Here is a 24,598-nt window from a genome sequence, read left to right as displayed (position 1 = left end):
TCCACATTACTTGTGAAATTTTCGATTCTATCCTGAAGAGTTATGATATGCCCTTAAATTTGACGAGATTTACACCTTTTTTGTTTCTCAAGAATCGAGACGATGAAAAACTAATTTTATATAATGATTCCTTGATCGCACAAGTTTTGACAAAAGTAAAATTCGTGACAAAATTAACATCAGAACAAAACCAAGCGCCAGCTGTTGGCTATTGATTTATCAAACATGAAACAGGCATGGGCATCAATAATACATATAGTCCGAATGATACTACAGCACAAGAATCGAGTGCTTGTTCTTACTCGGAAACCTTATCTGCTTAAACTTTAAGCTCCTTTTTTTTTTTTTTTTTGATAAGCTCCTTTTATTTTAATGTTGAGATAGAGAAAAGATATTATGTTTATCTTCTTTTCCTACCTACTTTATTTATTTATTTCTAAAATTAATGAATTTGAATATTAAAAGAAAAGAAAGAATAAAAATTAATTGAAATTCTAATCACCAGTATTGAGATAAGGAAGTAAAGTAAATATAAAATAAAAAAAAATAAGATCTCACTTCTTAAGATTTTGATCCAGTAATTTTGAATACGAGGAAGTAAAGAGTTATCGATGTTAGTGTTTGATAATTTGAGTTATCTTTTCTCGTCACGAAGCAGGGTGGAAAGGGATCGGATAAAGTATTGTACAAGACTGCAAGTCACACATTTCACATGCCATTATTAAACCATGTTTCTAGGTCCATAAAAGTATGCCACATGTTATTTTTAAACATACGCGGTTTAGTTTCATGACTCATAAGAAAATATTTTTTTGCTGGAAAGAAACCGAATTGAATATACAGAACAGAAATATACTTTAAACCAAAGATTTGAATCTTGCTTAGTTAGCAAATTATCCTGGAGTTTGAAAATTTGCTTCTGAAAATTGTCGTTTATGATCCCAGATGGAGTTTAGAAGGGCCTCTCAATTTTTTTTTATTTGTACTACTATTACTCAATTATAAATTATTGCATATATCACAATATTGTTTCATCAAAAAAATTTACTTCCTTAATATTGTTGCTGGATAAATAAGTAATTTTAATTTCCAAATATAACGTGTTCTACTTATTCACCAAGAAATCCTTTTCTCTCTTCAAAATTTGTATTACTGCAATCCAAAAACATATCAGCAACCAAATACTAGTAGATTAGTTGGTAACAATAGAATTGAGTAAGTGAAAAGAAAAGAGCTTCGGTTCAATTTCTACATATCACATTTAAAAAGAATTTAAATATCTTCATCCCTAACTTGTTCCGCACTCCAAATTAATTTTATAACCTTAAAAGAGTCCAAACTTATAAAGATATCGAAAAAAACTAACTCACATAAAAAAAAAATTAAGATTGGATTAACTAAAAAAATAAAAATCCCAGCATATTTCCTTGATCAAACGCACCATTGTTTGTTTGTCATTAAATATGTGGGTTAAGGTGAATAAGTATGCATTTGTATTAATTTATTTTTAAAAATAATTATTTTGTTAGTATTTCTTAAAAAAAAAATATGTTCAAAATTTATTTTATTATCAAACAGAAATTAAGTGTTTTCTATAATGAAAAAGAAAGAAGATAAGGTACATATAAAAAGTCACTTCAATCACAAATTTTAAGATATTGGATGTGATTTAATTAATTATTTTGTAACTTTTATATTCTCTAACATCTCTCTTGTACAGGAATCTTTTAGATTTGAAGCATGGATCAAATTCATGGTTTTGTAGTCATTAGAGCTCTGATATCATATAAAACATCACTTTAACTCAAAATCTTTAAGTGCGTTGACGAAACTTAATTAATTATTTTATGTTTTTTTATATATCTCAAACAGCACAACCATATTTTATAACTAAAAAAATATCAGTTTGCGTCAATAATTTTATTGAATAACTCCTCTGATAAAGCTCGAAATAAATAAGTAAGTATGCATATCTGATGTGTAACACAAAGCAGTGACATGATTGGTAAGACAATGCCAACTTCCCAATTTGCCCCGATTTTTGCATCCCATTTTGAGTGAACTATTATTCATAACTTAAACTTTTAATGAATTCATTTTTTATTCTTATCATTTTAGACTTTAGAGACCCAATCTCATGTTTTCTTCATTAATCAAAAAATAGGTATAAAAATTGTTTGGAATATAAACAAACACCTATTATATATCACCTTAAAACTTTTATTGCTTTAATTACAAAACCATAACTTCATTAAAAATATTTTTTTCTTCTAAAAAAGTTCAATGATGAAACATATTCCGACGCTGATTTACTTCATGACTTGTATAACTATTTATCATATTAATCATTTATATCTATTTTTTTAAAAAAAATATAGAAATTTAATCAAATAACTCATATTATGAGCATATTTACGTTAATTTAGACATATGAATAAAGTAAAAATAAATTTTAGATTAGTGTAAAATTTTATAAATACAATTCAATTTTCATCAATTACAGACTTTGTGATATAGACATGAGAATAATTTTAATTCATTGTCGTGTATTGATTGGCCAATCTGAATAACAATACAGCGTTGCGAGGGGGTATAATCGCCCATGTACAAATTTCCCGCGGGTATGGTGGTTAGGAGTGTGGTGGACCCCCCCGTCTACTCGGCTTCCAACCAACTTCGTCATAGAATTTGAAACGCTGACTCAGCGATCTTTGTGTCTATCCAATCCACATGCTCCACGTCACCACCTCTCTTTCACTCTACAACGCCCTTCCGTCTCTTTAAATTCCCCTCCTATCCTCTCTTCCATTGAAGCTTGCTTCGACTTTCTCCCATTTCACTCTTTTCATCTGCAGCAATGGGTTTTTGCGCCAAATCTTCTCCTTTCGAATGTGTCATCTTCGGTGAGTACATCCTCCTCCTCCTCTTCCTTCTTCTTCTCATCTACCACTACAACTCCCTCGAAATTATTCCTTCTCATTTTCTCGAAAAATTTGATTAAGCAGATTTAGACGACACCTTGTACCCGAGCAGCACCGGAATCGGCCAGTCCTTGAAGAAAAACATCGACCTGTTTCTGGTGGAGAAATGCGGATCTTCAGAGACTAAATCGTCCATCCTCCGAGTTGAACTCTTCAAAACATATGGAAGCACCCTTGCCGGTTTGCGAGTTAGTATACATAATCCAATAAATTCGAATCACTCTATCTTCCAATACTCGAATTATAGTCTCAATTCTATTTCCTTCTTAATTTGTTACTTGCAGGCACTAGGCTATGATATCAGCGCAGAAGATTACCACAGGTGAGAGAACCTTCTTCGAGTGATCAGTTTCTGCATAACCAAAATCCAAACCTTTAACTTTTCGTTTTTCTCACTCCAAACAGTTTCGTACACGGAAGGCTACCTTATGAGGTGATCAAACCTGATATTCAGCTACGGAACCTCCTCCGTACCATCAAGCAAAGGAAAATTGTATGTTTATTTGAAATGCAAGTTTTCTTTCCATTAAATTTAAATTGTCGTTATTTTCTTAATTTCCTAATTCTTAAATCATCATTTTCTTTTTCTTTTATTTTTAGATTTTTACGAATTCGGACAGGATTCACGCGCAGAGGGTGCTGGATCGACTTGGGATAAAGGACTGTTTCGAACAAATCATATGCTTCGAGACTATGAACCCGAACCTCCCCGACTCGACCCGACCCGACGAATTCCCGGTCCTCCTGAAACCGTCGCTGGACGCCATCAAGATCGCACTCCACGCTGCCAACGTGGATCCTCGTCGAACGGTAAGGCAACGAAACGCGTCGTAACTATCTCCGTTAGAGATGTCGTTTTCTGATAGTGAAAACTGGATATTATTATAATTGATTTCATTAATATAAAAAAAAAAAATGACGAATACGCTTCAATTTTTTATGTTATATATTGCAGCTGTTTCTGGATGACAGCGTTCGCAATGTCGCCGCGGGAAAAGAAATGGGTCTCCACACCGTTCTGGTAATTCCATAAACCAAAGTCGTACGGTGCATATAATTAGTATCTAATTATTATGTTTATTCTTATTATATGATTAATAAGATATTTAATCTTATTATTTGATATATGTGTGTGTTTGTTTGGGTTTGTAAAAGGTTGGGAAGACAGTGAAAATCAAAGAAGCAGACTATGTTGTGGAGTGTGTGAATAATGTTGCACAAGTAATTCCGGAAATATGGGCAAGCGGAATGGACGGTGACGATCAAAGGGTCGCACGCACGAAGAGCGAATTGGATGCTGTACTTACCAGTGCTGTTGTCGGAGCTTGAAAACTGACCCCTTTGTTTGGGTGTGGGCTAAGGCCTGATATGACGTTGAACACGCTCAACTACCCAAGCAATTAACACAACATCAATCGCTAATGACGAAGACAATGAAAATAAATAATAGGAAAAGCCCCCCTTAATTATTGGTGTGATGTTAATCATGTGAATATTGTAAGATATTGTGTATTATTTACCTGTATGAATCATGAATCGTCCAAAAATAAAATCAAATTGCATCTTTCAGCGATATCAAATGGTTAACAAATAAATTTAAATTATTGTTGTTTTGATTAAGCTTTTACATTATTTATTTTTCTTCGCTGATTCATCAATTATTTTATTAATCTGATTCGAATTGAACAATATTGCAAGAGTGACAAAACACTTTCTATTAATTTTTTAACACAACTATACTTAAACTCAAAAATACTATTTAAGCTAAAAAAAAGCCCTGCCAGTTAATTCATGGATACTTATTTTTTATATATATAGCTTTTAGAGAAACTTTCCACATCAACTGCACTCCGATAACTTCGAAAATGCATTTTCGGTGGATTAACATTGGGTCAGTTTCCATCTCTATTAAATATAAATTTTGCGGAGTGATTGATTATCTTCCTACGTCAAAAGATGTGAACTATATCAGACTATCAGGTAGGAAGTTTTCCTAAAGGGTTGATCTCTGAGAGAGACGAAAGAGGCAATGATGTAGACTGAAGTTGTAAGGTGTCATTGTGTCAGCCCCAGTCTAGCTGAGGGTGCAAAGGGGAGGTATTTGAGTGCTACAATTATCTAAGGAGAGAATTTTGCAGAATAAGGGAAATGAAGAGTGAATGGAGAAAGTTAATAGTGAGATAGGCAAGGTCCCTTTTATATGGAAGATGGAGATTCCCTTTAAATATGTAAAACGTGATGAAATAACTGTTTTCAGCCCCTAAGTGTGAGGTTGTATGACCTTAATATGTACAAAAGATCATGCGTGTGTGTGTGTGAGAAATATAAAGAGATGCGGGTACAAGGAAGCCGCATATGCTCCCCGTACTAAGTAATAATGGTTCTACCGGGCAGCTATTTGCACCGGGGCCATCCAAGATATTTTGTTAGTTGACTTGATCAATAAATAAAGCATTTTACAGCGTATATGACAATTTTGGATCAATTTCATGCACTTAACAGGGAGCATAAGTTGAGAGAATTTGAATTTTAAAAGAGGGGAATATGACCTCTTGTGCAACTCACATTTAAAAAAGCATGTTAAACCGTGTGTATCATGATAAGCCTCTTATATTAGTTTACTTGAATAATAAATTAAAGTGATTGTTGTAAGGGTTAAATATTTCAACAGTTAATTTAGATAGGGTTTGTCTACAACTATCTTTTTTAACTAAATCTGACCATTAAGACATAAAAATTGCATTCTCTCTCTACCATGTCAGCTGACAATGTCTGAAAAGAGAAAAAAAAAACAGCTTTGTTATTATAACTATGTCTTACTGGTCAGATTTAGTTAAAAGGGGATAGCTGTAGATAATGTTATCTAAAATGGCTGTAGAAATATTTTTTCCTTGCTATAAATATGACTGTGTCATATACACATGCATATAGGAAAAGTGTTTCTCCTGCCACAACAGTAAAATTTTCTCCAACAACTCTAAAACTATATTGTTTTGGGAATTGAGAGTAAAGTTATCTTTGGCAACTCCAAAACATCATTCGTTAATGGGGTATGTTTATCTCATTTTACATGAGATAAACAACTCTCCTACACAGACAAAAAGGGGTTGGGTCTCACCACTCTTTTTTCTCTCTCCTCTTATATGTGGGTCCCACTTATACTTTTATTTCTCCAACATAAGATAACTTTTTTCTTACAACATAAGAAAAATATATCCCTTCATTAATTCTCCTAACTCTCAAAATGACGTAGTTTTGGAGTTGTTGTAGATAAATTTATCTCCTATAGCAAGATAAATCACAAATCACACACACATATATATATATGGTAATATCCTTTGACAATTCAAATTTGACACCTCATTTGAGAGCCGTTAGATCAAAAAAGATCAACGACTCTGATTTGTAAGCATGCGACACCATTGATTTTTTTAATCTAATGGCTTTCAAGTGAGGTGTCAAATTTCAAATTTGACATTGGTGTCAAAGAATTCTACCTCTATATATACACACATATATATATATATATATAGAGAGAGAGAGAGAGAAAGAGGTGGCAAAGTGAGCCTGTTCCACCCTACCCTACCCCGCCTCGCCATCAACCTGCATACAAACGAGGCAGCCCGCCCCGCCCTATTTTTGATAGTGGGCTGAGAAAGCCATCCCACCTATAAGCCCACCAACCCACATTTTTTTTAAAAATTTCTTTCTTTCTTTTTCTTCCTTTTTTAATTATAATTTTAACATTTTTTTTCATTTTGTGGTACTATTGCACTTTCTTTCATATTTTTGTTTTTAATTTTATTCCCATTTACTGTTAATTTGATATTGTAGCACCATCATTTCTAAACATTAGTGGCGAATTTTTTATCAATGAGAAATTTTTAGGATAATAACTTTTCATTTTACTACGTACTTTTCTTTATTTTTAAATTACATCTTATTTATATGTTAAGTTTCAACAAAGAATAATTTAAAATTAACCGTAGTAAACATAACATTTTAGCTTTCTAAAAGTTAGAGAAACTTTTTTTTTAGTTTGATTAAGTATGCTGGTAAATAAATTTTTATAACAATTTTAGTTCATTGAAAACAAGAGTTCAGAAACACTTGGAAAATGCTGTAAATTTTATATGATTTTTTATAATTAAATAGTAAAGCTAAGTTAGGTGTAAAGTAGAACAGTAAAAGTTAACAAAAAATGGGGTCTTTGGGGGACGACAAGTTGAAAAACTCAACCCGCCTCGTCAGGCTAAGCCCATTTTGTCACCTCTACACACACAGAGAGACACACATATATATATAGAAAAATTATTTCTGCAGCCGCTGCACATACAACAGACCAAGATACCCATGCAGATTCTGGTTGTTGTTTTTTTTTTTTTTAAAGAAGCTCACTTTGTTGTCTCAGCTGCAGATAGTAGCGGCTACCAAAAAAGTAGTTCATATATATATATATATATATATATATATATATATATATATATATATATATATATATATATATATATATATAGGGAGTATTATATTTACAAATTTTTTATTTACAAACTACACTATGTACTCCCGGGAGAACATAGTGTAATTTGCAAAAAATTGTAAAAACAATTTGTGAACGGATCATTCCCATATATATATATATAATATTTCTCCAGCCACTTGAGATAAACTTATCTTAAGCTACCTCTTTTACTATGTACTACGAATAATACATAGTTGTAATGTTAAAGTTATTTTTTTCTTTCTTTCCACGTCAGTAAACAAGTTCTGAAATGTGACTCGAGAGAGAAAAAATACAACTTTAAAAAGGGTAAGCAGTAACAAGAGTAAGATCTTTTTTTCTAATAATGCCCATCACAGTCGTGCTCAGGAAATCAGTGATCAGATGGGTTTTGCCTTAACATCTGATTTAGGGCAATACTTGGGTATCCCGTTTCATCACAGAAGAATTGGGAAAAGGTCTTTTAGCTATGTGTTGGATAGAATTAACAGAAGATTAAATTCTTGGAAGCAATCAAATTTATCTCTTGCTGGTAGGGTGACTTTGGCAAAATCAGTGCTTTCTACAATTCCTTTATATCCAATGTAAACTTCCATAATCCCTAAAACTACTTGTGATGACATGGAGCGTAAAACTAGGAGTTTCATATGGGGAGATACAGTAGATTGTAAGAAGACTCATTTAGTCTCATGGGATACCTTATGTAGGAAGAAGCAGGACGGTGGTCTAGGAATTAGACAATTGAAAGGGATGAACCAAGCTATGATTATGAAAGTGGCTCATGGGTTGATGACTGATACTGAAGCTCTGTGGTGTAAAGTTCTCAAAAATAAATACAAAGTGGGCACCCAGTTGTTCCCAAATGTAAGAGTCTCTAGAACTGGATCGAATCTGTGGAAAGTAGTAGCTCGAGTTTGGCAGCCTGTGGTGGATAATTCTCGAGTTCTTCTTGGTAATGGACAGAACACGTCTTTTTGGAATGATCGTTGGGTTCCTAATTGTACTCCTCTTTACCAGCTTACGGTGCATCCGATTCCTGAAGATTGTCTTTCATGGACGGTAGCTGGATGTGTAACTAGTCAAGGGAGTTGGAACTGGAATTTATTTCAGCACCTGCTACCTAGCTCAGTTTTGCAAAAAGTTCAAAACCTTGTGCCTCCTTTCTTACAAGGTGGTCCAGATAGAGTGATTTGGACAGGGACTAGCGACGGTAAGTTTTCAGTGAAGATAGCTTACTCTCTCATTGCACAAACGGAAGTGGTAGATAATGTATTTCCATGGGACAAAATTTGGAAATGGCCTGGTCCTGAGAAGATCCGTTGCTTTCTTTGGCTTTTTGTTGGGGATAAGCTCTTGACTAATGTGAAGCGTGTTAAGAGGCATATGGCTGATTCAAACATGTGTTCCAGATGCTTAGTTTCAGAGGAGAATTCCATACATGCTATTCGTGATTGTCATATTTCTAGAGATGTTTGGAAACTTCTTGTTTTGCAGGTAAAGCAAAGGAATTTTTTCTCCCAGAGTTTCAATGATTGGTTGCAGTCAAACCTCGTGGTTGGTGATATGGGAGATAATCGGGAGTGGCCTTTGATTTTTGGTATTGCTTGTTGGTTCATTTGGAATACCAGAAACAAAATGATTTTTGAAGGATCTCAGGCTAATGCTTATAGCATTGTTCGACAGATTTGGTGTTACCATGATTATGTGTTGCAGTCTAGAGTTCTTTTTGTTTCTTCTGGTCTTCATCGAAGGAATAAAGAGGAGCGATATATTCGCTGGACCTTTCCTCCAGATGGTTGGATAAAGATCAATGTAGATGGGTCTTGTACAATGGGAGGAATGTGTACTGGGTGTGGAGGTGTTCTTAGGAATGATACTGGGAGTTGGATTGTTGGCTTCTCAAAATACCTTGGTTGGGGTAATTCTCTTACAGCAGAACTTTGGGGTTGCCTTTTAGGACTTCAGATAGCTTGGAGAAGAAATTATCGTAGAGTGTGGTTGGAAGGAGACTCGGTGGTCGCTATTGATTTTATCAACAAAGACTGTAATCAGGAACACCCTCTGGCTACTTTGGTTCATCAGATTCGTCATTACATGCAAAAGGACTGGCTTGTTCATGTTTCCCATGCTTACAGGGAAGGAAATCGTCTTGCGGATGCTCTAGCTGGTCATGCTCATTCCTTTGGTTGGGATTTGCAAGAATTTACAGCTCCTCCAAATTATTGCGAATCCGTTTTGAGGGATGATGTTGTTGGTGTGGCTATGCCCAGATTGTGTCTTTAGTTGTTTTGTTTAATTTTCCTTGTATTTCCAAAAAAAAAAAGAGTAGTTTGATATAAATTTATCTCAAATGACTGGAGAAATGTTAACCCCATATATATATATATATATATATATATATATATATATATATATATATATATATATATTTGTGTGTGTGAGAAAGAGATATTCTTATATCAATGTAAGAATAATAAGTCTTACACCAAATCTTGATAATTGATTTTCTTACATCTAACGGCTCAAATATCCAATAAATCAGAACCATTAAATATAAATAAGATCAACAGTCAAGATTAAGAGTATAACTTACACCAGTGTAAAATGATCCTGACCTATATGTGTGTGTGTGATCAATTTATATCAGTGTAAAAATAACAAGTCTTACACCAAATTTTAACTGTTGGTTTCCGTAAATCTAACGATTATGATTTATTGAGAATTAAAAATTAATTAATGAGTGTGACCCAAAAAATCACAATCGTTAGATTCATAAAAATCAACGGTTAAGATTTGATGTAAGACTTATTATTCTTACACAAGTATAAGTTGATCCTGGCTTATATATATATATATATATATATATATATATATATATATATATATATATGGAAAAAATATTTCTCTTATCACAGGAGATAATTTCATCTCTTGTAACCTCAAAACAAAGTCGCTTTGGGGTTTAAGATTGAAAATAAGGGGTATTTTAAAAATTTTATTTTTCTCTTATTTTTGGAATTTTACAAAAATATCCTTTATTTTTCATTTTCAACCCTAAAATGACGTTTTGGGGTTGCAGGAGTTATAGTTATCTCCCGTAAGAGGAAAAAATATTAATCTATATATATATATATATATATATATATATATATATATATAATTTTACAACATCTAATAATTCACATGAATAATAAATAAAGTGTTTTATTTTTCATATTGATATGAAACGATCATGCGTTTATTTTTATAAGTTGATTATATAATAAAATAAATTATTTCTTTCTCTGGAAGTGAATCATAACGGAAATTAACGAAGTTAGCTACTGCATTTGATTATATACCTTGCGGTGAGTGCTGTTAAGATAAGATTCATACCCTCGTGTGTAAAATTATATTGTCATAATTTAACATAAAAATAATAAATCTTACACTAAGCTATAATTATTGATTTTTATGTATTTAATAATTAAAATTTATTGAATCTCACTTATTAATTAATTATTAGTTCTTAGTAAATTTCAACCGTTACATATACAGAAATTAACTATTAAAATTTGACCTAAAATTTATTATTTTTATACTGATCAGTGATGTTAAAGAATCTTGGTAAAATTATTATTTGAAGGAAATAGATCTATTATTATCAGCGAAACAGTTCATATCTTATTTACAAACCAATTAGGGTTTTCATATGGAATTCTTCAGATCCGTTCTTGAAAATCATTTGATTAAATTGGAATATAATTTTGTGGTGCTTGTTTGATTTAGATTTATTTGTTGCTGTTGACTTTGACTATATAGATGCAAATCTTCGTCACCGGAAAGACCATCACTCTCGATGTCCAGATTTCGGGCAAAATTGAAAACGTCTCTTCTTCACCGGCACGCAACTCGAGGGCGGCACACCTTCGCCCACTACCTCCTGCGTCTCTGCCGTGGCTTACAGATCCTACGCCGCAGCAGGGAATAGCAATCCCAACCAATAGAACATGCATCTCCACTAAAGAAATTGAAGTTGATGGCATTGCCCAACAAGGAGACTGATGAGCTACCAATACCCAATAACGGTGTTTATGATTGTATTCACAATCAATTTGTGATGAATGAAAATAACAAAGAGCGTGTTTGATTGAGGAGAAATTTTTTGAATACTAAGAAAATGTAATTGATAGGAAAATGGTTGAATAGTGAGTTTGGTAGGAAAATGTAAAAAAAGTTGTTTGGTTGAAAAAAAATTTACCGGACAAATTAGGTAAGATAAGAGTATTACGGTCAGCTTAGCTTTTTAGTTGTCTTTTACTCGTTTAGCCGGTCTAAGTCACAATACAAGTGGAGAAATTGAAGACTAACTTTCTTTCCATTATACACACAAATATTAAAGTCTAGGAAAATGTGTTTCCTATCAAAATTTTGTAATATTGTGAACCAAATATGGAAAACAAAGAAATCCTATTTATGATGCCTAGGTATCTACTAAAAAAACCTCGACCAAACACAAAGAGAAAACGTGCGCATCACCCATTGCTGCAGAATCCGAAAGCAGAGGAGGATACAGAGATGTTCCAGAAGATGATGCCTACGATAATAAAGTTATTTTTCATATACACATAAATCATAAACCCTAATTTTATCTTCCACGATGTGACAAACATTAATCTCATAAAGTTATCAGTGAAAATAGAAACCGATACAGCATTCGGTGTAGAAGTAGATGTCAACCATGATACTATTCTTCAACTGATGGAGGAGATACGGTAAGAGGCAACATTTGACCATTATGTGCTTAAGAGTCTTAGACCCATTGCTCGACCATCAGGGCCTCCTCGATAGCTCACAATGTGTTTACGTGACCTCAGAGAAAATAGAGGATGAATGTGAAGATAGGGGATTGGGGATTGGTGGTGATGATTATCGTTTTATCACTTATGAAACATTTGTGCTAAATGAAAATATTTCCTTTGAGCAGCTCAATATTAAAGAGGATGATACCATTCAATTATCACGTCAGATCCTGGGTGGAAATCCTTAATTTTGTGTTTGTTGTTTTTTCCCACATTTCATAGGTATAGAGAATTTACATATGATAATTTAAATAATGTTTGTCTGAAATTGGACTTAATGTACTTATGATTTGTAGATAGTTATGTTTTGTTGTCGATGGATGTGTTATCTTTCAATTTTTTTATATGGATGTGTTATTTATCAATTTTATGTTTCGAGTTATTTGCAAGGGAAATTTTACTCTGAATCCGTTGATTTGTTTAAAGGAGTGGAATTGAAGAGCTGGGATGATCGTAATGTTTTCATTTTTCATTTTTATTTTTTGGGATTGCTGTCCTGAGGTTAGTGGAGAACACTTCTCTGTGGGAAGAAAAGGGATATTTACTTCATATTTATCAATTTTTACCATACATGTATTCTTTCATCATCACATGATACATGTTAAAATTGTCTTGCCAGAAAGCATATTAAGATGGTCCCTTTCAGCTTCACAGATATCTACAGGTAACAACGGCGATTATTTCTCTCTTAAACAACCTATCCTCGTTTGGTTTTGGTATCACTACTCTGGTATATAGGCTTCATCAAGCTAAAGAAAAATAATATTCCATAACATGCTGTTGACACAATAATCATGAAATAAAAAAAAGGAAATAACCGTAAAAATAAAGGTACAGAGTTTTAACATTTCTCACATAAACTTGATTATAAATACATCAGAATATACCCCAATTAAGCATCCCATAGCTTACAAATCATAAACTTGCTTGCCGGTGAACTTGACCTCAATTGGACTTATATTCTTACCAATAGACCTGGAGTTGAGGCCAACCCCTTGGCGACCCGGGTTCACCTTCTCAGGGTACACACCATCCTTAGGGTGCAGATATTGGACTTCCCCATTAGGGAACACCCTGTAGAACTGGTACTTGATCTTGTACTTAGACCTCAGCCTAGTCCCAAGAGCCAAGCACTGTTCTTTCCTAGCCAACTTGAGAAGGTTGGGACCCTGCCTCATGATGGCTGCTCCACCAGTGGGCATTTCAAAGATCTGTTCTTTAGGAGAGTCCCATGTGATAACATAGAATTCCTCCACCTGGGCCTTGCGCAACAACCCTCCAGTGCTGCCACCAAAGATTGGGGAGGGAGTGTTTGGGTCCAATTCAGGTGGGGTGAACCCAACCGGTGCCTCTTCCTTTGTTGGTGCCTCTACTTTCTCATCAGCAGCAGCTGCTCTGATTGTTCTTGGTGAAGTTGTGAACTTTAGGGGCTTGGGGCTGGTGAAGGACAAGGTGGATGATTGTTTCCATGGCACAGAGACACGGTCACTGGTTTTGGGACCAGAGAGAGGTGGGGTCAAGAGGGAGGCTTGGGTTGCCATGGCCATGGAGAATTGGATTCAAAGGCTGAGAGATTGTGTGAGGGAAGTGTGTTATGTAAGGCTTGTGAGATATCAATAAGATACAAAACAGGCTAGTAAGGGAGTCGTTTGTTAAGAAGTTTCGGATGAGTGGTGAGGATGTGGATATGGATAAGGTGATATGGCTTGGACCAATTAGAATGTATAATTTTGATTCGATCTATCACCCAAGCCTCACACCTCTTTCTTTTTTTTTCCAAAAAAAAAAAGGATTTTCAAATATCTTTTCTCCTAAAATAAACAATGACAAAAAGGAAAAAAAGAAGAAAGAAGAAAGAAAGTTGCCTATCAATCTAAAGAAATACTTCCGTTGACCCAGTTTCTTTCTTTCTTTTTTTCTTTTGCAGACATATTATATAATCTTTGCAGTTATATATTTTTTTTTTTGATAAACCACGGATATTTTTCATGAAAAATAATCTTATTTGAGACGGAATTGAAATTAAGACTTTGAACTCCTTTCAAAAATGATACTTGAGAAAATCAAACGCATACTCTCACCCTTACCTATTCAGTTCCTATATATCAACTGAACTATTACTATTTAATATCTCTACAGTTATATATAGCCAGAAAAGAAATACATCTTGTATAAAAAGTGATAGAATCTTCAATTAGGGTTAACTCATGGTTGTATTTTTGATACACTCTTTTAACACATTTTTATTATTAAATATTTTTTAGGTATGTTTCATTACATAACCTAAATCTATTTTATTTTTTTTGTGAACACCTAAATCTATTCTTTATTTAGTAAGATTCGCGTGAAACTCACCCAACGAACAAAAAAACTATATTAAAAAGATTGGTTTTATTATTAAAAAACTCACGCGAACATGTGGTTTTCATCTCTTGGCACAATGGGTTGCTCCTAACCCTTTCCCTCTTCTCTCCCGCTCTTTCTATATTTAAACCAACCTACCTCATACTTATTCTATGAATTATGTTGTGTTATGTCATCCTTTGCTTCTTATTTCACAAAATTGCAATCAAAACCAGTTAACAAGGTACTATTATTATAGAATGAGTTTAAACTAACTAAAGCAGTGCCAACATGATACTTGAAGACTATTAATAACTATAAATTTCACATACTCAATCTAGTCTTGTCATAACAATACAATAAAAAAAACCTGCAAAAAGTAATCATGGTAGATGTACTTAAATTGTTTATTCAACACCCAAAATCCTTGGTTGGATACTTGAATAGCTAGAATTCAATGAGAGAGTAGAGCCTAGCAGAGCAGTTTTAGATGGATATACTGTTGGGGATTCCCTTCCCAGTGAGTCCACCCTCCCTAGAATAATCTGAGGTATTGGGATAGAGAAGGGTATAAGGTACCTTCACTGGTCCATTTCTGTTTTTCAATCTTTTATCATTGTTCCTTTCCATAATATTGTTCTCAATTTCCAACAGCTTCTGTGAAAATCGCTCGAATGCTGCCAATGGTTCAGCATCGAAAGTCCAGTCAGGGGTATCTCTCTGCCCAAGGTAAAGCTCTTCAGTTGAATGCCTAGACAGAACTTCAATCAGTGACACACCAAGGAGAGTTTGGAACTGTGCTGTAATTGTTTTCAGGAATGCCAAGTCAGGGTTTGACTCAAGCTCTTCATACTCTGGGGTTCCTGGCTCGGGCATGAACCTGCGACTAACTGTTGGACGATTAGGAAGGTAACCAGCATAAGGGTATTGTCCAAAATTCACAGCTGCATGGAATGCAGACGCCAGCCAGATGATAATGGTGCATGATTGAATGAGCTCAACTCTAGTCTTCATCTCTGGCCACCATGACCTATCTTTTAAGTCACCGTGACCCTCATATCGAACTTCTTTCCACCAGTTCTGGAGTTCAGTGTCATTCCCAACCAATTCATCAGATGGATAATAGAAATTACAATATTCACTCACCCATGTTTCAATTGCATCCCAGATTTCTAGCCCGTCAACAGCAAACGGGTAATCCTCTATCAAAAGTCTAAGTCCATGAGGGCAGCTTGAATCTGGAACTGCCATTCCTCTGAATTTCAATGGAATAGAATTACAATTTGTTTTGATAGACTGGACTAGAATCAATACAAGTCATTTTCTCAACTCACCTCTTAAGCAGATTAGCAGGTAGTGCATGCTCGGAGAATACCCAATTTTTGTATATAACAGCTGACATTTCCAAGGAAAATCTACCAGGGAAAACTGTTTTCTCTAGTATCCCTCCAGCATTGATGAGAGTATGCCTAGCTAAGGCATTTATATGCATTGTATCCTTGAAGTGTGGCTTCAAGAGCTTATGTATTGGATGAAGAACACTCAACTGCCTGTTTGTAGCTATAATGAATGGTTCAATTACTGCATGAGTGTATAACCTGCAGATGAGTCACAGTTTTATGGTTATTTTATTTAAGGTCAGAAATAGAACAGAACAAAGTTTGAAACACTTTGCTATCATTGAGATTTCTTTTCTGGATCTCATACCAATGGCTAACAAGTTGATGATATCCTGAATCATTAACAGCAGCATAAGCTTTAGCCAGCTGCCACACTGAAGCTGCTACTCCTTCCTGTGCAGCAGTGAAAACTTTGCTCACAGCTCCGTGGTGTTCCCCTTGTGGATGGGGTAAGCTTAATTCAATAGCCAGCGGCTTCAATGTACCGTCATCTTGTAGAAACAGGAGTGTTCTAGTGGCATAAGTCTTTGTGTTTGTAGAGTTTATTCGACTCAGGTATGGCATCAATGCGTCATGATGATCTAATATAAATAGCTTCTTTTTTTGAAGCGCCTGCAACATAAAGATGCTTGATTGTTTTGATATAATGATTGAAATATAGCACATTTCAATATGGATTTGGCTTCATTTTCGTGTCAAGGGACAAGTGAGTCCCAATTAGTACCTCATCTATTGTGAGCCCATCCAAACAATTTTCTATGTGCTTTGCTCTGATGGAGCTATTTTGGTCTCCATAGACGCTCGGGTCTAGCTTGCTGGCAGGGGGAAATTCCTGCATGTAGCATTCAGATTTAGGTCACTTGCTGAGACAGAAAGGTTCTGAATCACTAATAAAATTAATTATAAAGGGTCATTGTTTTGTATAGTACTTGGAGATTGCTGATGATAACAGGGTTAACCCCAGCAAGCATTTCTCTTCCAAATTCCTCGTCTGTCCTCCATGCAGTCTTATTAGCTGCAATCATACATTACAAGTGTGTCTAAAATCATACCAACGAGGCAATCCAAGCCACGTGAAATATGGGAAAGCATTAGAAGAATGAATACCTTTGATCACGTCAGGCACTGGGAATTTGAGGAATCTCTCACCATCAGTCCTAACAAGTTCTCTAAGCACCTCATAGGGAATGAGTTCTCTAAGTTTACTCGTTATAGGTCCATTTAACAGCTTAAAACTTCCCTCATAAATATCAAGTACATCTTGAAAGGTGTCAAACTCATTAATAGTTTTGTCACACACAGATTTAATCTCCGGAAGCAAAACCTGAGCAACGGATTTCAGTGCATAAGCGATAAAATCTGAAAACTTGACGTGGCCAAATTGTTCATCTCTTGGAACATAAACGTTTAGATTTAGAAGATGCAATCTTGATTCCGTTTTGGGATCTGCAGTCATGAATACTCATTATCAAAAGTGAATATGGAAATTATTTTAAGTTAAAAGAAGCACAAATATGAATGTTATTGTTATTAGACCACTCCAAATGTAGCTTTGTTGCTAACCTGTTTTGGTATGTTGACGACCAGTTCTTCCTCTACGGGGATAAGGAAACTGTGATCCTCCAATAACAGGGCGTGCATATTCTGGACCATCATCTGGGGTTCCCAAATCATTGTAGTATGCATAGTCATACACTCTGTCCCACTCATTAAGCTTCCCGACCCCTTTTCCTCGGAGGATTGCAAGTTCTTCTTCCCTCAATTTGCACAATGGCTCGGGTGTTTGACATGGGAGATAAGCCTGAATCACAAAGCCAGGTTGTTTCAAACTTTCAAGTACCTTTATTTAGGTATCGTGCATGTCTAAGACATATACAATATCAGAAAACTTTTGAGTGTGTTTGGGTGGAGACAATCACATTTTATATCGTTATTTTAACTATTTCGTTAAGTTGAAGCTAATAATTTGATTTGAAAATATTTAACGAGAGGGTATTTGAAATGTTGAGAAGTGAGATTTAACTATGTGAGATTTGTAAAACAAATCTTTGTGTTTGGAATGTTCGAAAATAAAAAATTATTTATTTTTGAAAATTCATGTGTTGTATGGTTTGGTTTTGCAAATATTCTCAAATTTGGAAGGATTTGATTGGATTTTATCGAGTTCCTCGGCGACAGTTGTTTTGCATCCATCGACACATCCATGTGTGTGTGTGTGTGTGTCGGTGAAATATTAAAATTAATCTTTTGGGCCCAGAAAATTATTTATGTATTATAAAAGAATTGTGATGTCTAAATCACGATCAGACCCCAGTCTATGAAGAAAATGATTTTTCGGGCAAACCTAGCTGGCAGAACATCGTTAACTTCGCCACAGAAAAGTGAAGACTATATATATATTTTTTTTTATACCATTCTTCTTCTTTTAATAATAGGAAGAGAATTATCTTATATCACTTTTACATTGAAAACAATGTTATCATTTTTTTTAATAGACGATAGGTCCACCACATTATGTATCAATATTTATGACATGAAAAAATTAAATCCCTTTGATCATAGTGTTCAAAAGCAAAATTTGACGAAATTCTATTTTTTTATTTGAATGGATAAATTTTTTATAATATTAAATACAAGGGTTAAAAATTTATCCTTTTAAAATATATAATTTATATTTTTTTAACAATTTATAATTATGTACTATAAATAATATATAATTATAATATTAAAATTATATATTTTTTACTTTCCACATCAATAAATAGTGTTCGAAGATAAAAAATATAATTTTAATATTATAATTATATGATACCTTTAATATATAATTATAAATTAATAAAAGGAGATAAATTCCATGCTTTAAAAGTTCAAGTCATTTCCCCTATATGTAATCATAAAATTGTGTATTAAGCTTTTTCTTTTATTGTGTTAATCTACATTAAGTTCTATTATCGTTTCAAATATAATCATTTCCTCATCTAATCTAAGTTCATATGTGAGTTGTGTGGGCCTGCATATGTAACCACTTCAGGGAGCATTGGACCATCGGAAAGTAGGACTTAAAAAAGCAATTCAGAAAAATTAACTCAGAATTGAATTCCATTTACCTTATTTGCAAAGAACACACGATCATGCGTGTAACGATGAGCAGGGTAAACCCAAGAATTGCAGACAAAATTTACAGGACCATGACCTGGAATGTCTTCAATGGTGACTGTCTTGAGGTAGAGCTGGCTATGGTGATGGTTTCTGATTATGAAGGCACCAGGAACTCCCATGCTCTCATCCCAATCAAATGTAATTGAGAACTCTGTATCTACTGTTGTTGTCAAAGATGAAATAGTTGAAATCCACCTCTCCAAGTATGCCACTTTTCCATGCTTCCCTCGCAGCCCCTTTGCTAATAAACATACAAAATCAAAACTTTAGTTCTTAACTCAGACCACAAATACACCAATACCAGATTTATGAAGTCAAACAGAAATAATTCAAAGTTTTTTTTCCTTGTACAATTTTACTATTATGATGGTGTTGCAATGGTTAAACATGGAAGAAATGGCACATTCTATACAAGCATGTCTAGCAGTAGTTTATGGCCAAAAGTCCCCAGAGAGTGAGAGAAAAAACAGAAGGGGGAAAGATTACCTGGGTCAGGAGTAACAGCACTAACGAGCTGAAGAGAGACACCCTTGCCCAAAAACTCATGAATTCGATCAAAAACATTGGCTTTGATGTCATTGAAGTCCAAAAGTCCCTTCTTCATTAGAACAACTCTCCCTTTAACCGCCTTATGATTGATCTCCATGATTCTTCTTGGTATCTCCCAACTGGGACACACAAACACATCAATACAAAATAACAAAGACAGATTCTTAACATATTAAAAATAATCAATTAATTAAAAATCATAAATTAGATTGTAAGAGGGTATACAGTACTGGAGACTAAACATACATTATTATATTCAAATATACAGATATAACTACTCACTGTTTATGGCAAATTTGTTAAAGGAGACTTGCTGTTCTTTACAATCGGACTTGGCACTCCTGGCTTCTGTATGAATTGTTAAAAGTGCTGACCCAGTTGGGAAAGAACTCCGATTTTAAATAATACTTGCCTTCCTTTATTGGGTTTGGGAACCCTCATGGAGTTTTCATCTTTATCTCTTTACTAATGTGTAATTAAAGCATCCGATTCTTCCACGGCTACACATCACATCTACATCTCATTGTATAATTTCATCGCTTGATTACGAAATTTTTATTTTTATCCACATCTTGCAGTAATCTTATATTATACGGTTGTTAGAGAGTAAATGACAATTGACTACTAAGTAAATAGCATATTTGGTTTTGTTTCATTATTGCATAAAAACATTGTTTTAGTTAAAAGTGGTAGGATGAGACCAATAGGCTTTTTTTCCATCTAAGAGCAGAATCTGAGACCCGATCCTGGAATACACTTTATTAACTTTAACATATTATGCTTCGAATATATAATATAAAAATGATTGATCTATCTTCACTTTTTAATTTAAATTTTTAAGTTAAATTAATTCTTTACATATTACATTGAAGTTTTTAGTATAAACTGATTTTGAACATACAATAAAATTAGTAATAAGATCCACTGATTTCGTTAGATATTCATAATATATATTTAGGATGAGTATACATATACAAGTAGGCGTAGCAAATCAATTCTGCGTTGATTTTTATTAATTAATTGTTCTTTTCTCCTTGACTTTGGAAGATGACAAAAACTTATTTTTATTTCATAGCACCGCACGTGATCCGAATTGGAAGAGAATATTTAATTTCCACCGAGTGCGGTGAAGATCGCAATTTGTACTGATCAGATTGCAGCATAAGCAAAAAGTACCACGAATTACCGAAGATAGCACAGCTGCACAGGAACTTGAATCCGTACCACTGCGAAAGTTCTTTTTTCCTTTGCATGTGCGTCGCAATGAGAAAATATTTAAGGGAAATGTATTTATCACCTTATACGATAAATGAATAGTTATTATTTTATATAAAAGATAAATTATATAATATAAAAAAATAAGATGACATATTATTCAATAAATTGATATTATCTTTTTCTTAATTATAATAATTATTTATTTGTCATGTAATATAACAAATGCCTTTTTCAACATTTAACTAGTAATGATTTTTTTTTTATTGGATCAAGGGAACTGAGTAAGTAAAAAAAAAAAGAGTCTCGGTTTGATATTTACATATTATCTTTAGCGATGAGTTTAAATGTTTTTATCCTTGATTTGCTCCATACTCCAGATTAATCTTATAGCCAGCTCAAAGATTTGAAGCTTGTGAGATACTTGAGAGTCAACTTGACTCAAAAAAATAATTAGAGTTTGGTTAACTCAAAAAAATGTTAATTATTTTTTAAAAACAACTATTTCTTAAAAAAACATTTTATTAAAATTATTTCAAAATACAGAATAAACTAATTTAAGCACCCTAATTTAAATGTTGTGAATAAAAAAAAAAGTCGGCTAGTTTAAAATTCAATTAATGATAATAAGATTTCAGAATTTATTTATCTTCCTTCTTCTAAGAATTTGCACTTTTAATGTAATCTAAGATATAAGTAATAAAATTTAACATTTTTACATTATTTAAAAATTGGATCTTATTAACATAACAATATTATATGGGATAGGATTACCAGGGTAAGAATATAATAGTTAATTTTAGTGAATCTAATGGTAGAGATTTATTAAGAATTAATAATTAATTAATGAGTGAGATCCAATAAATCTCAGTTGTTAGATACACAGAAATCAATTATTTAGATTTGGAGTAAAATTTATTATTCTTTTACGAATATAAGTTGATTTTATCCCGTATTATATTATAAAAGAAAAAATATAAAATTAAAACAATAAGTTTTAAATAAATAACGGAAAAAGAAATTTATAACTATTTATAAATTTTATATATATAATATTATCGCGCTAATAAACATTTAAAGAAAAAAAACTCAAATCCGTGCGATATAATATAATCCTTGTACACACACCTAAGTAGCCATTTCCTTGTATGACTATCTATTAAATTCTTATTACCTCGTATCCAGCAAAAAAATAACGTTAATCAGCACATAAATTGAAGTTTATTGTGTTATTCTTCAAATATTTAATCTGATTGCAAACTTTTAATATAACAAAATTACCTCTTCAAGGGCTTATCTGACAGAATTTTAACATAACAAAACTTACATATAATTTATGTGTTGACGTCGTCTCTTCTTAAATTTTATTTTTTTTATTTTATATATAAAATAATATTTTTTAATAATAATAGGTTATTAATACTAATATTTAGCCTCTCGTTTAAAAATATTTATAATATTTAAAATCTCCTAGTAATCTTAATAATACCTATAATTTTTTTTAAATATTCCAATCGATTATCGCTTGATGACTAATTCGATTCAGGATGAGTTCATGATATTTCTTAAAATAATTTTTTTTTAAATAATGCATGTAATTTTAAAATTTTATTTTCACCACGTATCATAAAAAATCACAAATCTGTCACTACATATAAGTAATATTACATGTTTGTGATGTAAAAATTGTTTAACTAATAATTTCTTAAAATATCTTCTTGCTAAAACACAAAGTACCATTTGTTCATTAAATATTACTTATGAAATATGTCCCTATTTATGACACTTTTTTCCTAATTTCCTTTTCATTCATTGCTCTGTACATTTGTTCAATCATATTTTATAAGGAAATATAAAGTTTTAGCCTTTAACCATCAAATGTTACATTATTAAAGTAAATATGAAGAACCTACGTACCTGCTATTTTGTTAAGTATTCATTACATTAATTCAATTCCACGTGGTACACTCTGACAGACCACTGAATTCTCTTTGAATTTTAACTTAATTGGGCCAATGTATGTGGAAAAAAATTAATGTTATGTCATTACTCTTAATCCGCAAAAAAAGCAGAGGCTGGTGCTATTGGAAATTCTCATCCTTTGCCATAGATTAAGCTTTGTTTGTTTGGGAGTTTAGAAAACGGGAAGGACTCGAAGGAAAGAAAGGAAATTCAAGGGGAAGGAAGAAAAGGTTTGGAGGGTATTCCATTCTCTTGTTTGGAAGTTAAAAAAATGGTAAAGGGAAAAATTGGGGGGGTCAATGAAATATTTTTACAATTTTATCCCTTTTAAAAATTAATATAATAATTATATTTTATAAATTAAATTAAATTTAAAAATTTTAAACAAAATTATTTATGTATTTTTCACACTACTAAAAAAAATCATATTTTTAACGAAAATTCTACGTTGCAAACAATGAAAATTTCTTCAAAAAAAGATTTTTCCGACGGAATACTTTTTATCGAAAGGCGACGGAAGTTTTATCCGATGAAACTTTTTACAAAAATAATTTTTCTTTCAAAATTTACGATGGGATTTAGTTTCCGTCAAAAGTTTTGACGAAAATAATTTGTTAAACATTTTCAACAACAAAAATTCCATCAAAAGTTTTGACGGAAAAAAGAATTTCGTCAAAAAAATTGACGGAATATTTGTCATCAAATTTTTTTGATAAAATATGTCCCTACAAAAATTTCTTTGTCAAAAATTTTGAGCGAAATTTTTCGGTGAAACTTTCGTCCGAAAATAGATTCCGTAAAGAATTTCTACAAAAAAAACTTAAAAGGATCCTTTTCGAAAATGGATGATGGATTAGTTATGTCACTGATAGATGCTGACAGTAATAATAGTGATAATATTAGTCTAAATTATTAATGAACAGAAGAATAATTGATTTGCACTTTAATTATTTATGTATTTTACTTATTGGATTCTTTTTGAAGATTTACATAATATTAATTATAGAGGAGCGTTATACTTACATAACCTATTTTTTTACTGTTGATTTCTGTCAATCCAACGGTTATGATTTATCGGGTCACATTTATTATAACTATTAATTTCTAATAAATTATAACCGTTTGATTGACGAAAATAAACGATAAAAAATAGGTTGTAAAACTTTTAGATTGTAATAATAACACTCCTCTTAATTATATTGTATATTTTAAAGTTATTTTTTATTATATTTCTGTATTTGCGATTCAATACAATTCATGATACACAATACAAAAAACCAACTAAACGATATACAATACGTATTATGATTTAACAACCTACTTTATCCCACAAAATACCTACAATTTCATGATTATAATAACAGATACGATCATCTTCTAGTTGCCATAAAAGTACAGTGTTTAATTTCACCGTCTGATACCAATTTAACATATTGTATTATCCACCTCAGTTTCATATTAATTGGAATGTTGGAATCTCTACTGATACACACCTCCCTTTATATTAATGGAGCATCGCCATTGAACTTTAATCTCATGAATTAAACTTATTTTTGGTCTAAAAAATATATAATATTATCATATTAGAGTTTTAAAGAATTTTGTTACTAACTTCAAGAAAAAGAGAAGACTTATTCTATCGAGCAA

The 24,598-nt window shown here is 32.6% G+C and overlaps 3 protein-coding genes across 3 annotated transcripts; 1 reads left to right on the top strand and 2 right to left on the bottom strand.

Moving 5' to 3' along the window:
* The first annotated feature begins 2,787 nt into the window (after positions 1-2,787).
* LOC133285449 (uncharacterized protein C24B11.05) lies at positions 2,788-4,548 on the top strand. The gene is made up of 7 exons (XM_061482671.1): positions 2,788-2,903; positions 3,006-3,169; positions 3,266-3,303; positions 3,387-3,474; positions 3,582-3,791; positions 3,937-4,002; positions 4,137-4,548. The coding sequence occupies exons 1-7, from the start codon at positions 2,858-2,860 to the stop codon at positions 4,308-4,310; spliced, it is 786 nt and encodes a 261-aa protein (XP_061338655.1). The 5' UTR covers positions 2,788-2,857; the 3' UTR covers positions 4,311-4,548.
* Positions 4,549-13,067: 8,519 nt separating this feature from the next.
* Positions 13,068-13,952, bottom strand: LOC133285416 (photosystem I reaction center subunit II, chloroplastic-like). Its single transcript, XM_061482631.1, has one exon. It carries the CDS (start codon positions 13,868-13,870, stop codon positions 13,232-13,234), a length of 639 nt encoding a protein of 212 aa, XP_061338615.1. The 5' UTR covers positions 13,871-13,952; the 3' UTR covers positions 13,068-13,231.
* A 1,060-nt stretch (positions 13,953-15,012) lies between these two features.
* LOC133285452 (linoleate 9S-lipoxygenase 5-like) lies at positions 15,013-20,192 on the bottom strand. Its single transcript, XM_061482683.1, has 10 exons — positions 20,057-20,192; positions 19,712-19,893; positions 19,174-19,466; positions 17,630-17,867; positions 17,174-17,512; positions 16,996-17,081; positions 16,791-16,898; positions 16,374-16,678; positions 16,001-16,264; positions 15,013-15,921 (listed from the first exon to the last, which is right to left on the bottom strand). Exons 2-10 carry the CDS (start codon positions 19,869-19,871, stop codon positions 15,153-15,155), a joined length of 2,562 nt encoding a protein of 853 aa, XP_061338667.1. The 5' UTR covers positions 19,872-19,893; positions 20,057-20,192; the 3' UTR covers positions 15,013-15,152.
* Between the last annotated feature and the right edge of the window lie 4,406 nt (positions 20,193-24,598).

Source organism: Gastrolobium bilobum, unplaced genomic scaffold, assembly GCF_033153095.1.
Source record: "Gastrolobium bilobum isolate Gb01-03AN ecotype WA unplaced genomic scaffold, APGP_CSIRO_Gbil_v1 utg7290, whole genome shotgun sequence".
Taxonomy (NCBI): domain Eukaryota; kingdom Viridiplantae; phylum Streptophyta; class Magnoliopsida; order Fabales; family Fabaceae; genus Gastrolobium; species Gastrolobium bilobum.
This window is presented reverse-complemented; position numbering and strand designations above follow the sequence as displayed.